At 46.1% G+C, this 15,506-nt stretch overlaps 1 protein-coding gene across 3 annotated transcripts in view; it reads right to left on the reverse strand.

Annotated features, from left to right (window-relative positions):
* Positions 1-13,634, reverse strand: part of Tox3 (TOX high mobility group box family member 3) — a 107,594-nt gene extending 93,960 nt beyond the window's left edge. For 2 of the 3 annotated variants that reach the window (XM_075976843.1, XM_075976842.1), the window contains exon 1: positions 12,399-12,924. In XM_075976843.1, the coding sequence (XP_075832958.1) occupies positions 12,399-12,485 (87 nt within the window). In that variant the 5' untranslated portion in view covers positions 12,486-12,924. Of the gene's footprint in view, positions 1-12,398; positions 12,925-13,377 lie in introns of those variants that run through there. The other variant, XM_075976844.1, reaches the window with a different exon arrangement.
* Positions 13,635-15,506: the final 1,872 nt, after the last annotated feature.

A 15,506-nucleotide genomic window follows, 5' to 3' on the forward strand; every position in this document is an offset into this window, starting at 1 on the left:
TGGGCTAGCCCAATGACTCACTCTGGTCCACAGAATATGACAGAAGGTATTACATGACATTTCTCAGCCCCAGTACCAGCCCTCTCAGGAAGCCACCATGAAAACAAGCCCCAACCATCACACAGTAGTAGGGGATAGCATGCCAGAAAAACAAGGTCCCTAGCAGACAGCCAGATGCCCTCCAAAAACAAAGTACCCTGGCAATTCCATAGTGAGTACACACAGAAAGCTCAGAGGAAATAAAACCTGCCCTGCTAAGCACAGCCTAGATGGCTGACCTATAAGTCACAGTATACTTAGAAACTGTTTGTTACACAGCCAGAGATAACTGATGCAAGTATCAGAAAGGGACCAATGAAAAGCACAAAGATCCCTACAAAAGTTTTGCTGTTGTTGGTTTATTTTGTTTTTTAATACAGAGGCAAAGGAAAACAAAGCCAAGCTTGAGATGAACAGTCACAGTCTCTGGGAAGATAAGGAGAAGCAGGAAACAAGTGGCAGAGAAGCAGTTACCAGAAGCATCAAGATATACAACATCAGGATCTAGGAATGAAGGAAGGGGACACAGAGGGACAAGAAGATAAAGGAGGGTCTAAATTATCATAAGGTAGAACTCTAGGATTTGAATAATACAGACCCTGAGAGTGGCATTCCATGTTCTTGCAGGAATAAGGAAGACTGAAATAGCACTGAGAGATCACTGAAGGAGTCCCAGTTCCAACAACTTAGAAAGAAAGAGAAGTGGTTCAGGAGGAGGCAGGGGATGGGGGTTCTGGGTGAGACTCTAGGTAAAGATTATTTGCTTGAAAAATGACTCATAGAAAAGATATTCAGGAGGGAGTCGACAGAGGCGGTTAGCTAGAAGGTAGGATGGCTAACAAGTCTGGCAGTTACGTGTGCAGGGTCAAGATGAAAGGCAAGAACCAGGAGGTTAAGTGGGGTGAAGGGACATTCAGGTCTGGGGGTTTCTGCAGAAAGGGGGTTTTGGTAGATATGCGGATACAGGAGTCAGCAGCAAACTGGGTTTGATAAAAATTTTCAAAATCTCAGGCTTCAAAACATCGAGAATGATTACTACTCAAAAGCTTGCTCACCTATACTGAGACTTGAGAAATAGCATTATAAAACTTGAAGACATATTTTGAAAAGAGGAGAAATGTGAGCCTGAAATATAGGTAATCAATTAAAATTAGGACATGATGATTTGCAGTTTCTGCGAAGAAGAACATAAATTACTGGGTATTTTAAGCAGGCCCAAAATAAAATGCCCAAACTAAAGAAAGGACTCAAGAGCCTCCATCTTGGCACAATGCGCCTCTCACCACAGGTTTTCCAAGAAGCAAATGTCAACAAAAATGTGCAGAAACTGGACCACTGCACACAATCGCAATTTGGAACAACCCAAGAAGTAGGTCTAGGCCCTCACCTGGTACACATCCCCACACACCCACTAATCTCCATGTCTTCTCGTGCACTTACTCCTTCCATAACGATGGGGTGCTTAGCTTGATCACATGGCCAGCAGCAGTAGAGACTTCTGGGAATTCAGTCACCACAGGTGGACAACTGACTCAGTCCGGCCAGTGAACTATAAGCAAACTATTTATACGGCAGCTTCTGGAAGCTCCTTTAGCCTCCTCCTTCCTGCTGGCCTGACCACTGGCAACTGCACCTTGAACCAGGAAGACAAGACTCATGCTAGCCAGAGCACCCTGGTTCCTAGGCGTCTATGAAGCCCCATAGGATCCCTGAACTATTTCCTCCTGGACTTGACTAAGATGGACAGAGGTAAATGTTTGGGTCACTTAATCCACTGCTATACAACTTTCGCTTCTGCTCCTTGGTTTTCCTGTTTACCTCCCCCTGGGCATGCACTGAGGCTACCCTTTCCTTGGTCTTTTCTTGGCCTGCTTCGTTTAAGATCAGTCTCTTTCATTCTTGCTTTTCTATTGTTGCTACCTCAGCAAGATCCACCATCAAGTCACCTTCATGCCCATTGCTCTGTCCCTGCCCTGAACTCTGAACAAATTACTGATACAAAAGATTATCAATTAGATTTGAATTTAGAAACTTTGAAGCAAATCATTACCATTGCAGACCAGCATCTCCTTAAAAACTAGACAAGCGGGTCTTCTCGTCTATGCTTCCATTGCCTAGAGCTTTCCAGCATGTGGTGGTTCCAATACATGTACATTCCAAGATTAAAGTACAATTATATCTGCTCAACAGCATTTTTGTTCCTATCTTTCTCATGACTTACCACATTTTCTTTATTGTGAAAAGTGCTGTTCACAGACCCCCAACCTAAAGGAGTTCAAATTCCAATGAAAATAGACAAGAATTCAAGCCATTAAATTACATATTAGAAATAAAATTATACAGAATCACTAGAGTCCTAACTGGAAGGATAAGAATGGGGTATTTTAGAGGCTAGGGTATTTTCAGGTGGTTAGGCTATATTGGAGAATGGCATTTGGCCATCAAAGGGTTGAGGAAGTGAAGAACGTCAAAGTCTAGAATGGGAAATGGTTCTAGATACAGTAAGAGGACATAAAGGCTGGTGTGGTCCAGGACACACAAAGCAAGAAGGACAATAGGGGAAGAAGTGAAACAGAATTAGGCAAAGATAGATCCCGAGCTTGTCAATCAGAACTCACAAGACAACAATATCCACTCTTCTGTCTATCTTTGTGTCTGTCTTTGGGTATCTCTTCCTCCTTTCCTCTCATCATTTCTACTCAACTGGATGCGCAAATATGCTACATAAACCCCGCTGTCTTCCTTTTCTTCTCAGTAGTTAGCAAGCCTTTGTGGAAGGCTAAGCTCACTTTGACTCTTCACTCAACAATACCCTTTGAAGCTCACATCCTCCCCCATCTTCCTCAGACATTCTCAGAGGCTGCCTTGAAAGTATCTTCTCATTAGGGCCCCCTTCAAGTTTCATCCTCCGCCTGCATGCACGTCTATAAACACACAGGGATGTACATGCATGCATGCATGCATACATACATACATATACATACATACTTTACTCTATTAGAACCTACTAAATGAAATCTTGGACTTTCCCCAGACATTCTAGTGCCTCCATAACCTGGTCATAACAAACCACATCTCCAACCTCCTCAGAAAGTTGAGAATCATCTCCACATTTAGCCTGGGACCCAACCTATGCAAGCCTCTAAATGGACTTTTGCCCATGTTTAGGTTCATGCAGCAGATTCTACCTGAAATTCTCTCACTCTCTCTTCTTCTCTCAAACCACATTTTACTCACTTATCCACTCTACACCTGAGAGCCCCCATGATCCCTTCGACCTGACTACAACGCCATGCCTATAGAACCTTCTTCCTCAATGTGCAGCCTAGAACCTCTGTCTTATAAGTACATATTCACACACACATACTTTAGCACCTGCCCCCAGTCAGGCCAGAAACCTCTTGAAGGCAAGCCACATCTATTCTCAGTCCCTAACAAAAAGTTTACACCTAATACAAATGACATATATGTGTGTGTATATATACACACAAATATATGTACAAATATATAATATGTACAAATAGGCAAGACACATATATGTGTATATATGCATGTATATATGCATGCACATACACACACATACTGCCTTACATAAGCACAGGCTCACTCTGGTCTCCAGGAACAACCACCAGCAGGATAACGCAAATCTTCTACTGCATCAAGCATCACCCGAGTTGGCATCTACACAACTTATTTTCACCCTATCTCCAAAGCCAGTCTTGTGATAGATGTTCTTTGCTTTTGCACACAGGAATCAAGAAGGCTCCCCGCTCTTCAGCCATGTGGGTCACCACATGGTCTCAAGGGAAATGGTATATGAACGCCCTCCTGAGATGCCACGTGACTCTGGGCCTGGGGCCAGAGTCTATCCAATGAGATTGGATCCATGAGCTGCTGTTGGCCATCTACACACTCCCTGCAGTCAGAATAGCAGACTTGAGAAGCCAAACACTTGAAAGCAGAAGTGATAAGGAAGTCCTCTGGTGTCCTTTGTGACTCTGGTTCTAACTATGCCTAAAACATTAAGTGACAATTCCAGCTGCCTTAACTCAGCTGGGTAACTTCTTCTCACTTGCAACCCAAAGGATTTTTAAATAATACAATTCTTTTAACCATGTCTCCATTAAACTCTTTCATTAGAATTTTTTTTTTAAGAAGCCAAAAAGAAACTGCAAGTTCTTCATTAAAGAAGCAGACATGAAAGGGCAGAGATGTGCTGGGCATATCTGTTAATGGGTCAATACTTCTAGACTTCCAACCTTGTCTACAAGGAAAGCAGCCATGTATTGTAAAAGTACACAAGTCAGCCAGGTTTTTTTGTTTTTGTTTGTTTGTTTGTTTTTGACTTCTGTTTTTGCTTCCTACAACAATTTTAAACAAACTGTAGGACCTTTATCATTCCTGAGCAAATCCTTGGCCCGTTATAAATTAGCGGCAGGAATCATGGGGGGAAGTCTCCCATTCTAGTATAACTATTTATGCTAAGTCAATTTTAAATCAGTTTGAAAAATCACCCACACCATCTTTAGTACAAATCTCCTATATAAACAATTGAGCTCATAAAGATGAGGTCACATTAAAACGACCATATTTGGAATAGAAGGGGCCAGTTTAAGATCTGGCACCTCTGAAAACATAAGTTCCACATTACTTAAGTATGTGGAACCCCAATGTGTCTTGATATTGGCCTATTGGTTTAATTTCTGGATTACCAGACATTCAAAGTATTCTTTAATAAGCAAAGTAAAATTAAATTAAGATTAAGGAGAATTTTTCAGTAGCTTATATGTCTTACATAGTCAAGGAATACATTTTAAGAGACTATGGCCTCCCTGGGGAAGGGATTAAAGACACAAACCCAGGAAACAAAGGAAGCGAAATGATCTGCCACCCCAGGAGAAGATTTAAAAAAATACCAGAAGCTCAGGGACACCTTGAATAAAAGCCTCCAGTACTTATTTTTCAACACAATTTTTGTTCCTTTTCTAAGAGACCCTAATATACCTTCGAAACATATTTGAACTTATAAGCACACTTAGCAAAAAGGAAATCCTATCTCTCTTTAACAACCAATCTGAAAGATAATCTCTAAGACCCTTAAAATTCACCATTTATACCTCACAGAAATCCACTGTGAAAGTACATTTCATTACAAAATGAAATGTTTTCCTTCGTGGCTGATAGTGTTTTCAATTACTGCAGCTTTACATCACCGCTCATTAGTAGTAGCTATTTAAAGGCGTTTCCCACCAAATAACGATCAAATGTATAAATGATGTGTCATCAAGCAGACACAACGCCTTAAGTACTCTGGTTTTCCCCCACAATTATTACAATAAAGAACTGGCTCATTGGGTAAAGGTGCTTATCACACAAGTTTGATGGCCTAAGTTCATGACTTCGGAACATGGTTGACAGAGAGAATCAACTCCCACAGGCTGTCCTCGGAATTTCCATGTGCACAGCACGGACACGGACACACACACACACACACACACACACACACACACACACACACAGATTTTCTTCATTAACCATGAATTTGGCAGGATTTCTAAATGAGCATAGTTAACATTCTACTTCCTAAATGACAGCCTCACTAAGGGAAGGATTGTGTTAAAACTGCTTACCAGCCCTCAAGGTCACAGCATGTCCCAATTCCTACCTCCTCACTTCTGAAGAAATCAAATCCATTTCCTCTACTTTTTTGCATAAAGATTCCCATTTTGGTTCCTCACCCTGAACTCTTTCTTGAATCCCAGCACATGTGTTGGTAGGAATATTCCACCAAAATATCCAATGCCACCTTTATTTTTTCTCCAAAACTAGCCCATGAATCAGAGTTTCTAAGAGTGAAATCCCAAAGCCAGTTTCCTAACAAGTTCCTTGGATGATCCTGGTGTGGGGGAAGATAGAGGAATATTGCTCCACAAAATGGTCACACCGCCCCTTCTACCATCTCCTCCGCCACCTGACAACCATCTACCATTTCCTCCATCGCTTTATAAGCATGTACCATCTCCTCCACTGTCTGACAACCATCTACCATCTCCTCCACCACCTGACAACCATCTACCATCTATTCTACCACCTGACAACCACCTACCACCTCCTCCACCACCTGACAACATCTACCATCTATTCCACCACCTGACAACCATCTACCATCTCCTCCACCACCTGACAACCATCTACCATCTCCTCCACCACCTGACAACCACCTACCACCTCCTCTATCTGACAATATCTACCATCTCTTTCACTGTCTGATAACATCTACCATCTCCTCCACCGCCTGATAACCATCTACCATCTCCTCCACCACCTGACAACCATCTACCATCTACTCCACCACCTGACAACCATCTACCATCTCCTCCACCACCTGACAACCATCTACCATCTACTCCACCACCTGACAACCATCTACCATCTCCTCCACCACCTGACAACCATCTACCATCTACTCCACCACCTGACAACCATCTACCATCTCCTCCACCACCTGACAACCATCTACCATCTCCTCCACCACCTGACAACCATCTACCATCTCCTCCACCACCTGACAACATCTACCATCTCCTCCACCACCTGACAACATCTACCATCTCCTCCACCACCTGACAACATCTACCATCTCCTCCACCACCTGACAACCATCTACCATCTCCTCCACCACCTGACAACATCTACAATCTACTCCACCACCTGACAACCACCTACCATCTCCTCCACCACCTGACAACATCTACAATCTACTCCACCACCTGACAACCATCTACCATCTCCTCCACCACCTGACAACATCTACCATCTATTCCACCACCTGACAACCATCTACCATCTCCTCCACCACCTGACAACCATCTACCATCTCCTCCACCACCTGACAACCATCTACCATCTCCTCTATCTGACAATATCTACCATCTCTTTCACTGTCTGATAACATCTACCATCTCCTCCACCACCTGACAACCATCTACCATCTCCTCCACCACCTGACAACCATCTACCATCTCCTCCACCACCTGACAACCATCTACCATCTCCTCCACCACCTGACAACCATCTACCTTCTCCTCCACCACCTGATAACCATCTACCATCTCCTCCATCTGACAATATCTACCATCTCTTTCACTGTCTGACAATATCTACCATCTCTTCCACCGTCTGACAACCATGTACCATCTCTTTCACCATCTGACAACATCTACCATCTCCTCCACCACCTGACAACCATCTACCATCTCCTCCACCGCTGACTAGCCAAAAAATGCATTCAGTCTGTAATTTCTCCAATGGCAGTAACCTTATCTCACTTGATTTCTGTGCGAGTTCTCTCTTGTTTAATGAGATCTCCTTGCAATGAAAGCCTTCAAACACCAAGCCTCGTCTCACAGCACCTGAGAGGAATATGGAGGGGCACAAATACCCCCTCAGAAGTGCTTCCAGAAGAGTGTTAACAAATCTGTGACTATTTCTAAAACACACAAACACACACAAAAAATTATATGCAACGATTTTTTAAAAACAGACAACTAATTGAGGGTGTTTTCTTTCTTTTAAATACTGTGGTGATTAAATAAAGTAACTCTTCAAGTGGCTTGGACTTCCAGCTGAGCTTGTGCCCTGCAGGAGGATGGCACAGAAATAGCAACATTCTTTGAACACTGTGACCACATACATCCATCGGCTTAATCTAAAATCCCTAGATTAATTTTCCTGGCCTAACTATAGGCTTGTCCCTACTGAGCAGAGGGTTCCGTTTATCTTCCCACTGTTTGGGGTGACCAGATGAAGAGTGTGTAGACCTCTACTTTGTGACCACTGGGCTCCTTTATCCCTTAGTCACTATACGCCAGACAACTTGGACTGTAAGCTTTTCAATGGCCTGTAAAAAAATGTTTCAAGTTTCAGGGAGGAGGATATCAAGCAAGCAATAAAATTAAAACAAGTACATAATCAAATGGCTACAAAATGTACACATACAACAACTGATCAACATCAACCCAGATACACCACTGTACCATGACACGGAATTCGGGACAGGGTTGGTGTTAATGTCTGATATGGTGTAGAGGGTTGCCCAGACCGTAAGTGTACATACTAACACACACTCTGCACAAAGTCTAGACAACTCTACAACTGTCACAATGCCCAGGTCTTTGCCCATGTCCACTCCAGCACTACACTGACCACACTGTTGGACAGGGGAATAAAATGTCCCATATAACTGAACATTAACGACAAAAGACTTACCAAGAAAAATAAAAAGTTCTTTGAGTCCTATTCTGCTTATAAACCAGTCTAAGACCAAAGGAACACAAAAGTAGACTATGAGGGTTTGGCACAATTATCCTAATTACTCAATTTACTATCATCTTTCAAAACTATGGATATAGTTTTAAAACTACGGTTATTTCACATGAAAATCCAGATTATCATTCTCTTATAAAGAGAACTGTAAACTATGGATTACAGGGCCCAAATGTTGCCATGGTGAGAGTCTAGCTGATGCTGAGCAAGGCTATGACTTTACATAGGTGGTGTTTTCAGCTTCTCACAAACCCTGTCCTCACATGGGTCCACCGTCTGCCCCTATAGACATCTACATGTATGACCCCTGAGAGGAACTCTTAAAAAAAAATCCACTTCTCTCCTATCATGTGGCTTTGATATCTCATTTTAAGACCTGTCATGGAAGGATATGGAAATATCTCAAGAAGTTTTCAAAATTCAACAGTCTTATACTCCAGATCCTAGAAATAAAGTAAGTTACCTCATGACAGGGTAAGATATTGATCTAAGAAATATCCATCAAAATCTCCTCTCAGTAAGTTTTCAGTTCAAAAACATGGTACCCAAGAAGAGAGGCAAAAAAAAAAAAAAAAAAAAAAAAAAAAAACGAATTAGCCTTCAGTCTCTTACCCTTCAAGGTAGCCAGAATAGAGAGCCAATGAGATGGAATGAAAGGACCAGCAAGAGTATGTCTTAATTAAGTACGGGTGATCAATAAAAACACGCATAAAAAGGAGAAAGCAAGGCTTAGGGCTGAGGCCTTAATCTACATAAATGTAAAAAGCCCTGTTTTGCCAAGGAAACAAAATGCTAAAAGTATTAAGCAAATCAAGCAGAGGTCAGTCCGAGTTCACTATTAACCTGAATTATTTTATCTCACACCCATGTTAGATGTACGATCTTATTCAGAGACAGCAGGTTCACAACAACTTCAACTGGTATTTTATGTGTTACTGTCCTGCTGGTAAAATAAAATTAACTAAACCCAAGGGAAAACTCCGGGTTAGTCAGTGGGTCACCAACTCACTTGAATAATATAATGACTTTTTTCCCTTTTTAAAAAAATACAGATTTTGGTTCAATTTGCTAGTCACATCATAAAAATAAATAAATAAACGTTCTAACAGTGGATTGAAATGAAAATGAAAACTAGTCCTTAGAAAACAGACATGGCTTTAAGTTTATACATCAGCGGCTGATTCATGAATTATTAACTGATTTTAATGATCCTGGCTATATTTTATTTGAAGTTATTCTCCTACTTGCAATGACTTTTGAACCCTCCAAAGCCTTTTATCCATTTTCCATAGACAGTATACTTTCCTGAGTACTGACATTTAAAAGGGACCCATATACTCACAGAATGTAAAGATAATACAGTCACATATAATTTATACAAAGGACTCTGGTCATCTGTTAAAAGGAGAAATGAATGGAGCCCTATTATTCACGGCTTGTAAATAAATGTAGAGATAAGCGCGGGGTTTCACTTGGGAAGCTCTGGCCCGGAGAGCTCGCTTTCTTCTGAAGTTTCCCAGATGGTCATTAAAACAAGAAAAGGCAGAAACATACTTTTTTGTAATCCATCATTTCTCATTCAGAAGGATAATACAGGTTTTCGAAAGTCAAGCCTTAAGAAAGATGAATGAATTCCAGGTACTTTCAGATGAAGTAAACGCCTGTCTTTGTACGCTGCTTTACGTCTTCAATAAATCTACTCTGTACGGCAAACACCACTTCAGATGCAAGTTAGCTGTGAAGCAAATGTTGTAACCCTTTAATTAGCTCTAGCTGCTCTGTGCTCATAAAGTTAATACTTCCTCTTCTGCTACATTCTCTGCACAAAGATAAATTGTGGGGAATAAAACTGGCTTTTTTTTTTTTAAACTCCACTCCAGAAATGAAGAATACAGGAATACTATATCTGACCTGTGGCTCAGTCTAAAGGTACTTACATTTTTACCTGTAAACAAGTCAAAGCAAACACACCTTGAGAGTAAGTACGATTTGACCCCTCCCAAAGCTGATCCCAACTTCTCTAAGTTGTCTCCCTCCAGTCCTTCCTATCATCTGAATTCCCAAGAGCAGGTTATTTCAGGGCCATTGCAGAACTCAGAAAGGGGCACCAAATAAGCTTGCTTCCCCACTGCTAAAGTTGACCCAGCAGCTAGACAAATACTGTCTGATTTCAGGCTTTATATGCCTGCCCTGAAGTCAGCTTCGTGGTTTAAAATGACTCAAAATAACCCTTCTCAGAAAATAAAAGGAGATACACACACACACACACACACACACAAAACCCACAATTTCGTCAGTCCCTTGAAACCCTTGGGATCCCAGTGAACAGAGATTTGCCATGCATGGCAGCGACTGGCTTAATACAATAGGTTTCTATTTGGATGTCATTCGAGTGTTGCTGATCTTAAATCAGAGAAAGTAGTTACATTAGACAAGGTAATGGCTTCCAAAAATAAGAGCATGCCCAGTCTACAGGAGGATTGCATACCCAGGCTGCGCTCCGAGGAGATAAGTAATAGCCCACTGGAACAATTAGGCGGATTCTCAGAAACAGTACATACTTAATTAGGCTGCCTAGGTCCCTGACTGAGCATACATGGGGGACTTTTTAAAGCATTTAATAACCTGAGTAAATCCAAAACCAGACGACAGAAACCGATCCTTTACTCTGGCTACAGCCTTCGGCCTTTTCTTGCCTTGCTTTCGACGCTTAAGGCATTGCATTCTCCTCAGATTTTGGAAGAGTATGAATGGGCACCGGCACCACTGGACTAAAAACACTGAATAAAGTCCCTCGTCCTCCCTTACTGGAAGGGCCCTGAGTGCCCAGCTCAGGGGTACCCACCACGACACGGGAGAGAGTCAGTGAGACTCTGATGGTCTTTTGCAAACTTTAGCACTGGAGTTGGGAGAGGGCCATAAACAATAAGGCACAGGACCTCCATGAGCCAGGGGCACAGCCAACTGTCCGGGCTCTAGACACAATCCCTCCTCTTCCTGTTATCTATTCATTAGTTTTGTATTGCACCTTTCTTTCAGCTGCCTCCGTATTTCCTCCTCCGTTATCCAAGCAATCATAAACAAACTAGGATTTGAAAGAAAAGTCGGAGGGGGAGGGAGGAGCGGGGGAAGGGAAAAGAAAAACACATTCAAAAGGCTCTTTCTCTGAATCTCGCCCTCGGGGTTACCGTCTCAAAGCTCTGTGGTGGGAGTTTAGGAAAGGTAGACAACCCCGGTTCCTCAAAGCCCACCGACTAGGTCCAAGGTCCGCCTATGGTCACCTGAATCTCTCGCTCCTGGAGTTAACGCGACGAGAGGTGCAAAAGATGGGGTGACCCTGGGGCGTGATGTGAAGCTGCAACTCTGATCTCCCCCCCCGGGGGGGGAGGGGGACCGCCACCGCAAAAAACAATAAAAATAAAATAAAACACGAGAAGCTCTTTGAGCTAACTCAGGAGAGGCGAGTACCTTCGTCTGTTAGACCAGAGAAAGCTCCCTAGAGAGAAGGAAGTAAAGGGCACCTGCTGGGGTCCTACAACTTCAGGTTTCCCAGACCCAGACCCGGAACCCGGGCACTCTCTAAAGTTTGTTCCTCTCTTTCCCTGAGAACCTGGGAGAAGCTTCTGACTGGGTGGGTTAAGTGAGATGGGCGGCAAGAAGAAGGAGGTCCATGAGCTCTGGGACCCCTACGTGGCGTGCCCTCCATACATACACACACATAGCAGAGGTGCTGCAATCGTGTTTACTAATAACATCTACAAGGACTCACGCGCGAGTCTCGGCTCAGTGCAGGGACTGAGCTTCGCACAGCTTTGGGGGGAGCGGGGGAGGGGACCAGGAGGGCAGAAGGAGCGCCAACAGAGGGACAAAAAGGTGGGTGGGAAGGGGGACAGTAAGAGAAGACGAGGAGTTGGTCAGAGACGAAGGCGCACCGAGAAACCAGCGTATGGGGAGAAAAGATAGAAAGAAAGTGCAGCGGGCTAGGCCGGACGCGCCCGGGATGGAGAAGTGGCCCCCGCCCCCGGCCCGGTCACCTTGCTGTAGCCGTAGTACCCCAGGCACTGCGCGAAGTCCAGGCCAGCGGGGTCCCCGGCCGCCGCGGGGTAGAACCTCACATCCATGCCGGGGCCGGGGCCGGGGGCCGAGGCTGGAGCTCGCCGGGGCCGCTACCCGCCTCCTTGCGGCCGCGCGATCCACCGTCGGGGACGCCCGGCCGGGGGCGCCCAGGGACAGCGCACGGGTTGTGGGACTGGAGGGGTGTCGCGCGGGGGCCGCCGACGAGCCCGGGAGCTGCGGCCGCCGCACACAAAGGCGAGGCCACGCGAGCCGCGGGAGAGCGGGAGGCGGCCCGGGGGACGCGCCCCACCGGGACACCGAGGCTGGCTAAGCACGGGCCGGGCGCCCGGGGCACAGGGCGCAGCGCGGGGACCCGGGGCGGCCGGCGAGCTCAGGTGCGCGGAGAGGCTAGGACGGCGGCGGCGGCGGCTGGCCCCGCTCCTCCTCCCCGGGCGGACTGAGCCGAGGAGCCGCGGAGACAAGGGGCCCGGCCCCTCCCCTGCCGCTCCCCCTCCTGCCGCCGCCGGTCCCCTCCCCGCGCCGCCGCCGCTCCGCCCCTCCCACCCCGGGCAGCTGGCGCGCCGCCCGCCCCGCCGGTGCGCTCGGCTGCCGACCGCCTCCGGGCTCGCGCCCCGCCCCGCGGCCCGTGCAGCCCGGGCCACAGCGCGCCCTTCTCCCGGCCTCTCTCCGTCCCACCCCTTCCCTCCCCGGTCCTCTTTGTCCCCGCGGCCTCACCGCTCTCCTCGCTCCCCGGCCTCCCTCGGCCGCCCCGCGGCTTCCAGCACTGTCCCCTCTCGTGTCCCGCTCTCCTCCTGTGCGACCCTCGCTTCCCTCTGCCTTCGCATCCCCAAACCGTCCACTCCCAACCCAGTGCCTACCTTCCTGTCCCAATCCTTGCTGGTGGGGACCTATCCTTATGCCCGGTGTTCCGGGTGTAGACCCAGTCCAGAAACTAACCTGTTCAAGTAGCTCCTGGTAGCCAGGACCGGGAACCCCATGTACACCTGTGGTATTTTCCAGAAGGAGTGTTAGGGCCTGACCTTTCACAGGTAGGCAGACTTGAAGCTTCCCGGGTTAAGGCTCGAGTCGGGTCTCTTTGTATTTTCTTTACTCTTGTTTGTTTTTGAAAGGCATTTGAGTAAGTGATCTAGGCGGGATCACTCGCCGCTCTCTGAGAGAAAATGTCCCTCTTTTCCCAAAAGGTTCTGGGTGATTAACTTGCTCACGCTGCATCCACCCTCCCACCCCCCTCTTTATTTCTTTCTCTTTCTTTAATCTACGTTTCACCCTCCCCTCACTCCCCCCCCCCCCCCAGTCTCCACCACCACCAGCACCACCACCACCCTCGGCTTTATTACTCTGAGTTAATTTGAAAGTTTGGCCTTCAGCCTTAGTGATAGAAAACGTCGGTGGAGCTGTGAGATCTCCCTTTCCCGGCTCAGTTATCAGCAAACTACTTAGGGAAAGATGTTGATATATTTCGACTGACAAGTCTCTAATAGTGTGGTTCCTGATCACTTCCCTGGCCCCGGGGCCTAAACTTTTCCAAACATACACGGGTTTCTGTATGTTCTCCAAAGTAGACACTCCAGTTCGTAACACCTGTGTGTGTACCTTCGCTCAACACTGTATTCAGGAACCAAGCAGGGAAAAACACACACACACAAAAAAAAAAAAAACTTTAATTAGGTGAAAGTGTGTGTGTGTGTGTGTGTGTGTGTGTGTGTGTGTGTGTGTGTGTGAGGGGACTGAGAAAGTCATGTGTATTCAGGGAAGGAACAACTCCTCACATTGTCCCTGGGTTGACTCCGACTCCCCCCCTCCTGAAAAACGCTTTGGTCTCCTCTCCTGAGTCTCCATTTAATGTTGACAACCCAGCGGCGCTCCCTAATGGCCCAGCGGGTTGCACAAATTGGCCGTGTGCTGAGATATTATCAGGACAAGACCCCATTGAGTAAGTTCTTGAAACTCAGAAGTACAGGCCCTTTCTCTGGGCCACTGGGCGCCGGTGGCCTTTCCACCAATCAGAACTGGAGGTTGCAGTGGCCACCTGTTGTCCCGAAAGAGAACATCTTTTAAGTCCTCACTAGGAGTATTTAACAATGGCGGCTAGTGCAGGGGTCCAACCAAGGGGCAGAAGCAGATTGCTGATCCAGGGTACCAGAAAAGAATTTTCCCACCACTGTAAGCCTTAAAAGGGAGCGAGCCTCAAAGGCCGGGAAGATGTGCTTTTCTCTGCACGCTCACATCCCTCTCCGATGCATCTGGAGCAATCTGAGCTTGATTATGGAGGACGAAGGAAAATATAATCAAAGTTACAGCAAGAGTAGCAACCTGGAGTTGTAATCAGACCCCAGGATTAGGCACACACATACTCTGCGGTAGAAATCCCACTAGCTGCCGGAGCTGGAATTACATGCGCTGGTGGGTGGGTTGCACTGCCAGAAACTCTGAGAACCTTGCCACGAGATGCCTGCTCATGTCCCATACCGCCCTTGGCCACTATTTTTAAACCGTTTCCCAGGAAGTCTCTCCCTGTCATGTAGAGACTAACTAGGAAAAGTTTTTGAGAGGAGGCAATACTCACAAGTCTGCATATTTTTTTGATAGTTTTAGGGTAAGAGGTAAGCAAAAAGTGTTGTGGGATTGGGTGGCTAGTGGGCCAGCGAGACCTGAGATGTGCTTGAGGCTTCAGAACGAGGAGTTACGGGTCATTTGGGGAGTCGTGCATTTGACCTTTCCCGTCTGTCTCCATGCATTTGAGCACATAGTACATGCCAGCCACTGTTGATACCCTTGCGAATAAGAACATAATCCTGGAAAAAGAGAAAAGATTTTAGAAGGGACCATGGACTGTACCACGCACACAAACACGTGCGCCTGCGCACACAGGTCTCATCTCATCCAACCACCTGGAGTTCCTGTCATGTTACAGCGACTGCCGCTATTGAGTGATCTGACAAATTCCCAAATAGCCAGCCTGGAGGGTGCTGGGGTCTAGGCCTTCAGAGTATTTGAAAACGAGACTCCGCGGATGAGGTAGTTACGTAGCAAGGTGCTGAGTACCCCCAGAACTGCAGACCGTG

This window comes from Microtus pennsylvanicus, chromosome 6 (assembly GCF_037038515.1).
Source record: "Microtus pennsylvanicus isolate mMicPen1 chromosome 6, mMicPen1.hap1, whole genome shotgun sequence".
NCBI classification, from domain to species: domain Eukaryota; kingdom Metazoa; phylum Chordata; class Mammalia; order Rodentia; family Cricetidae; genus Microtus; species Microtus pennsylvanicus.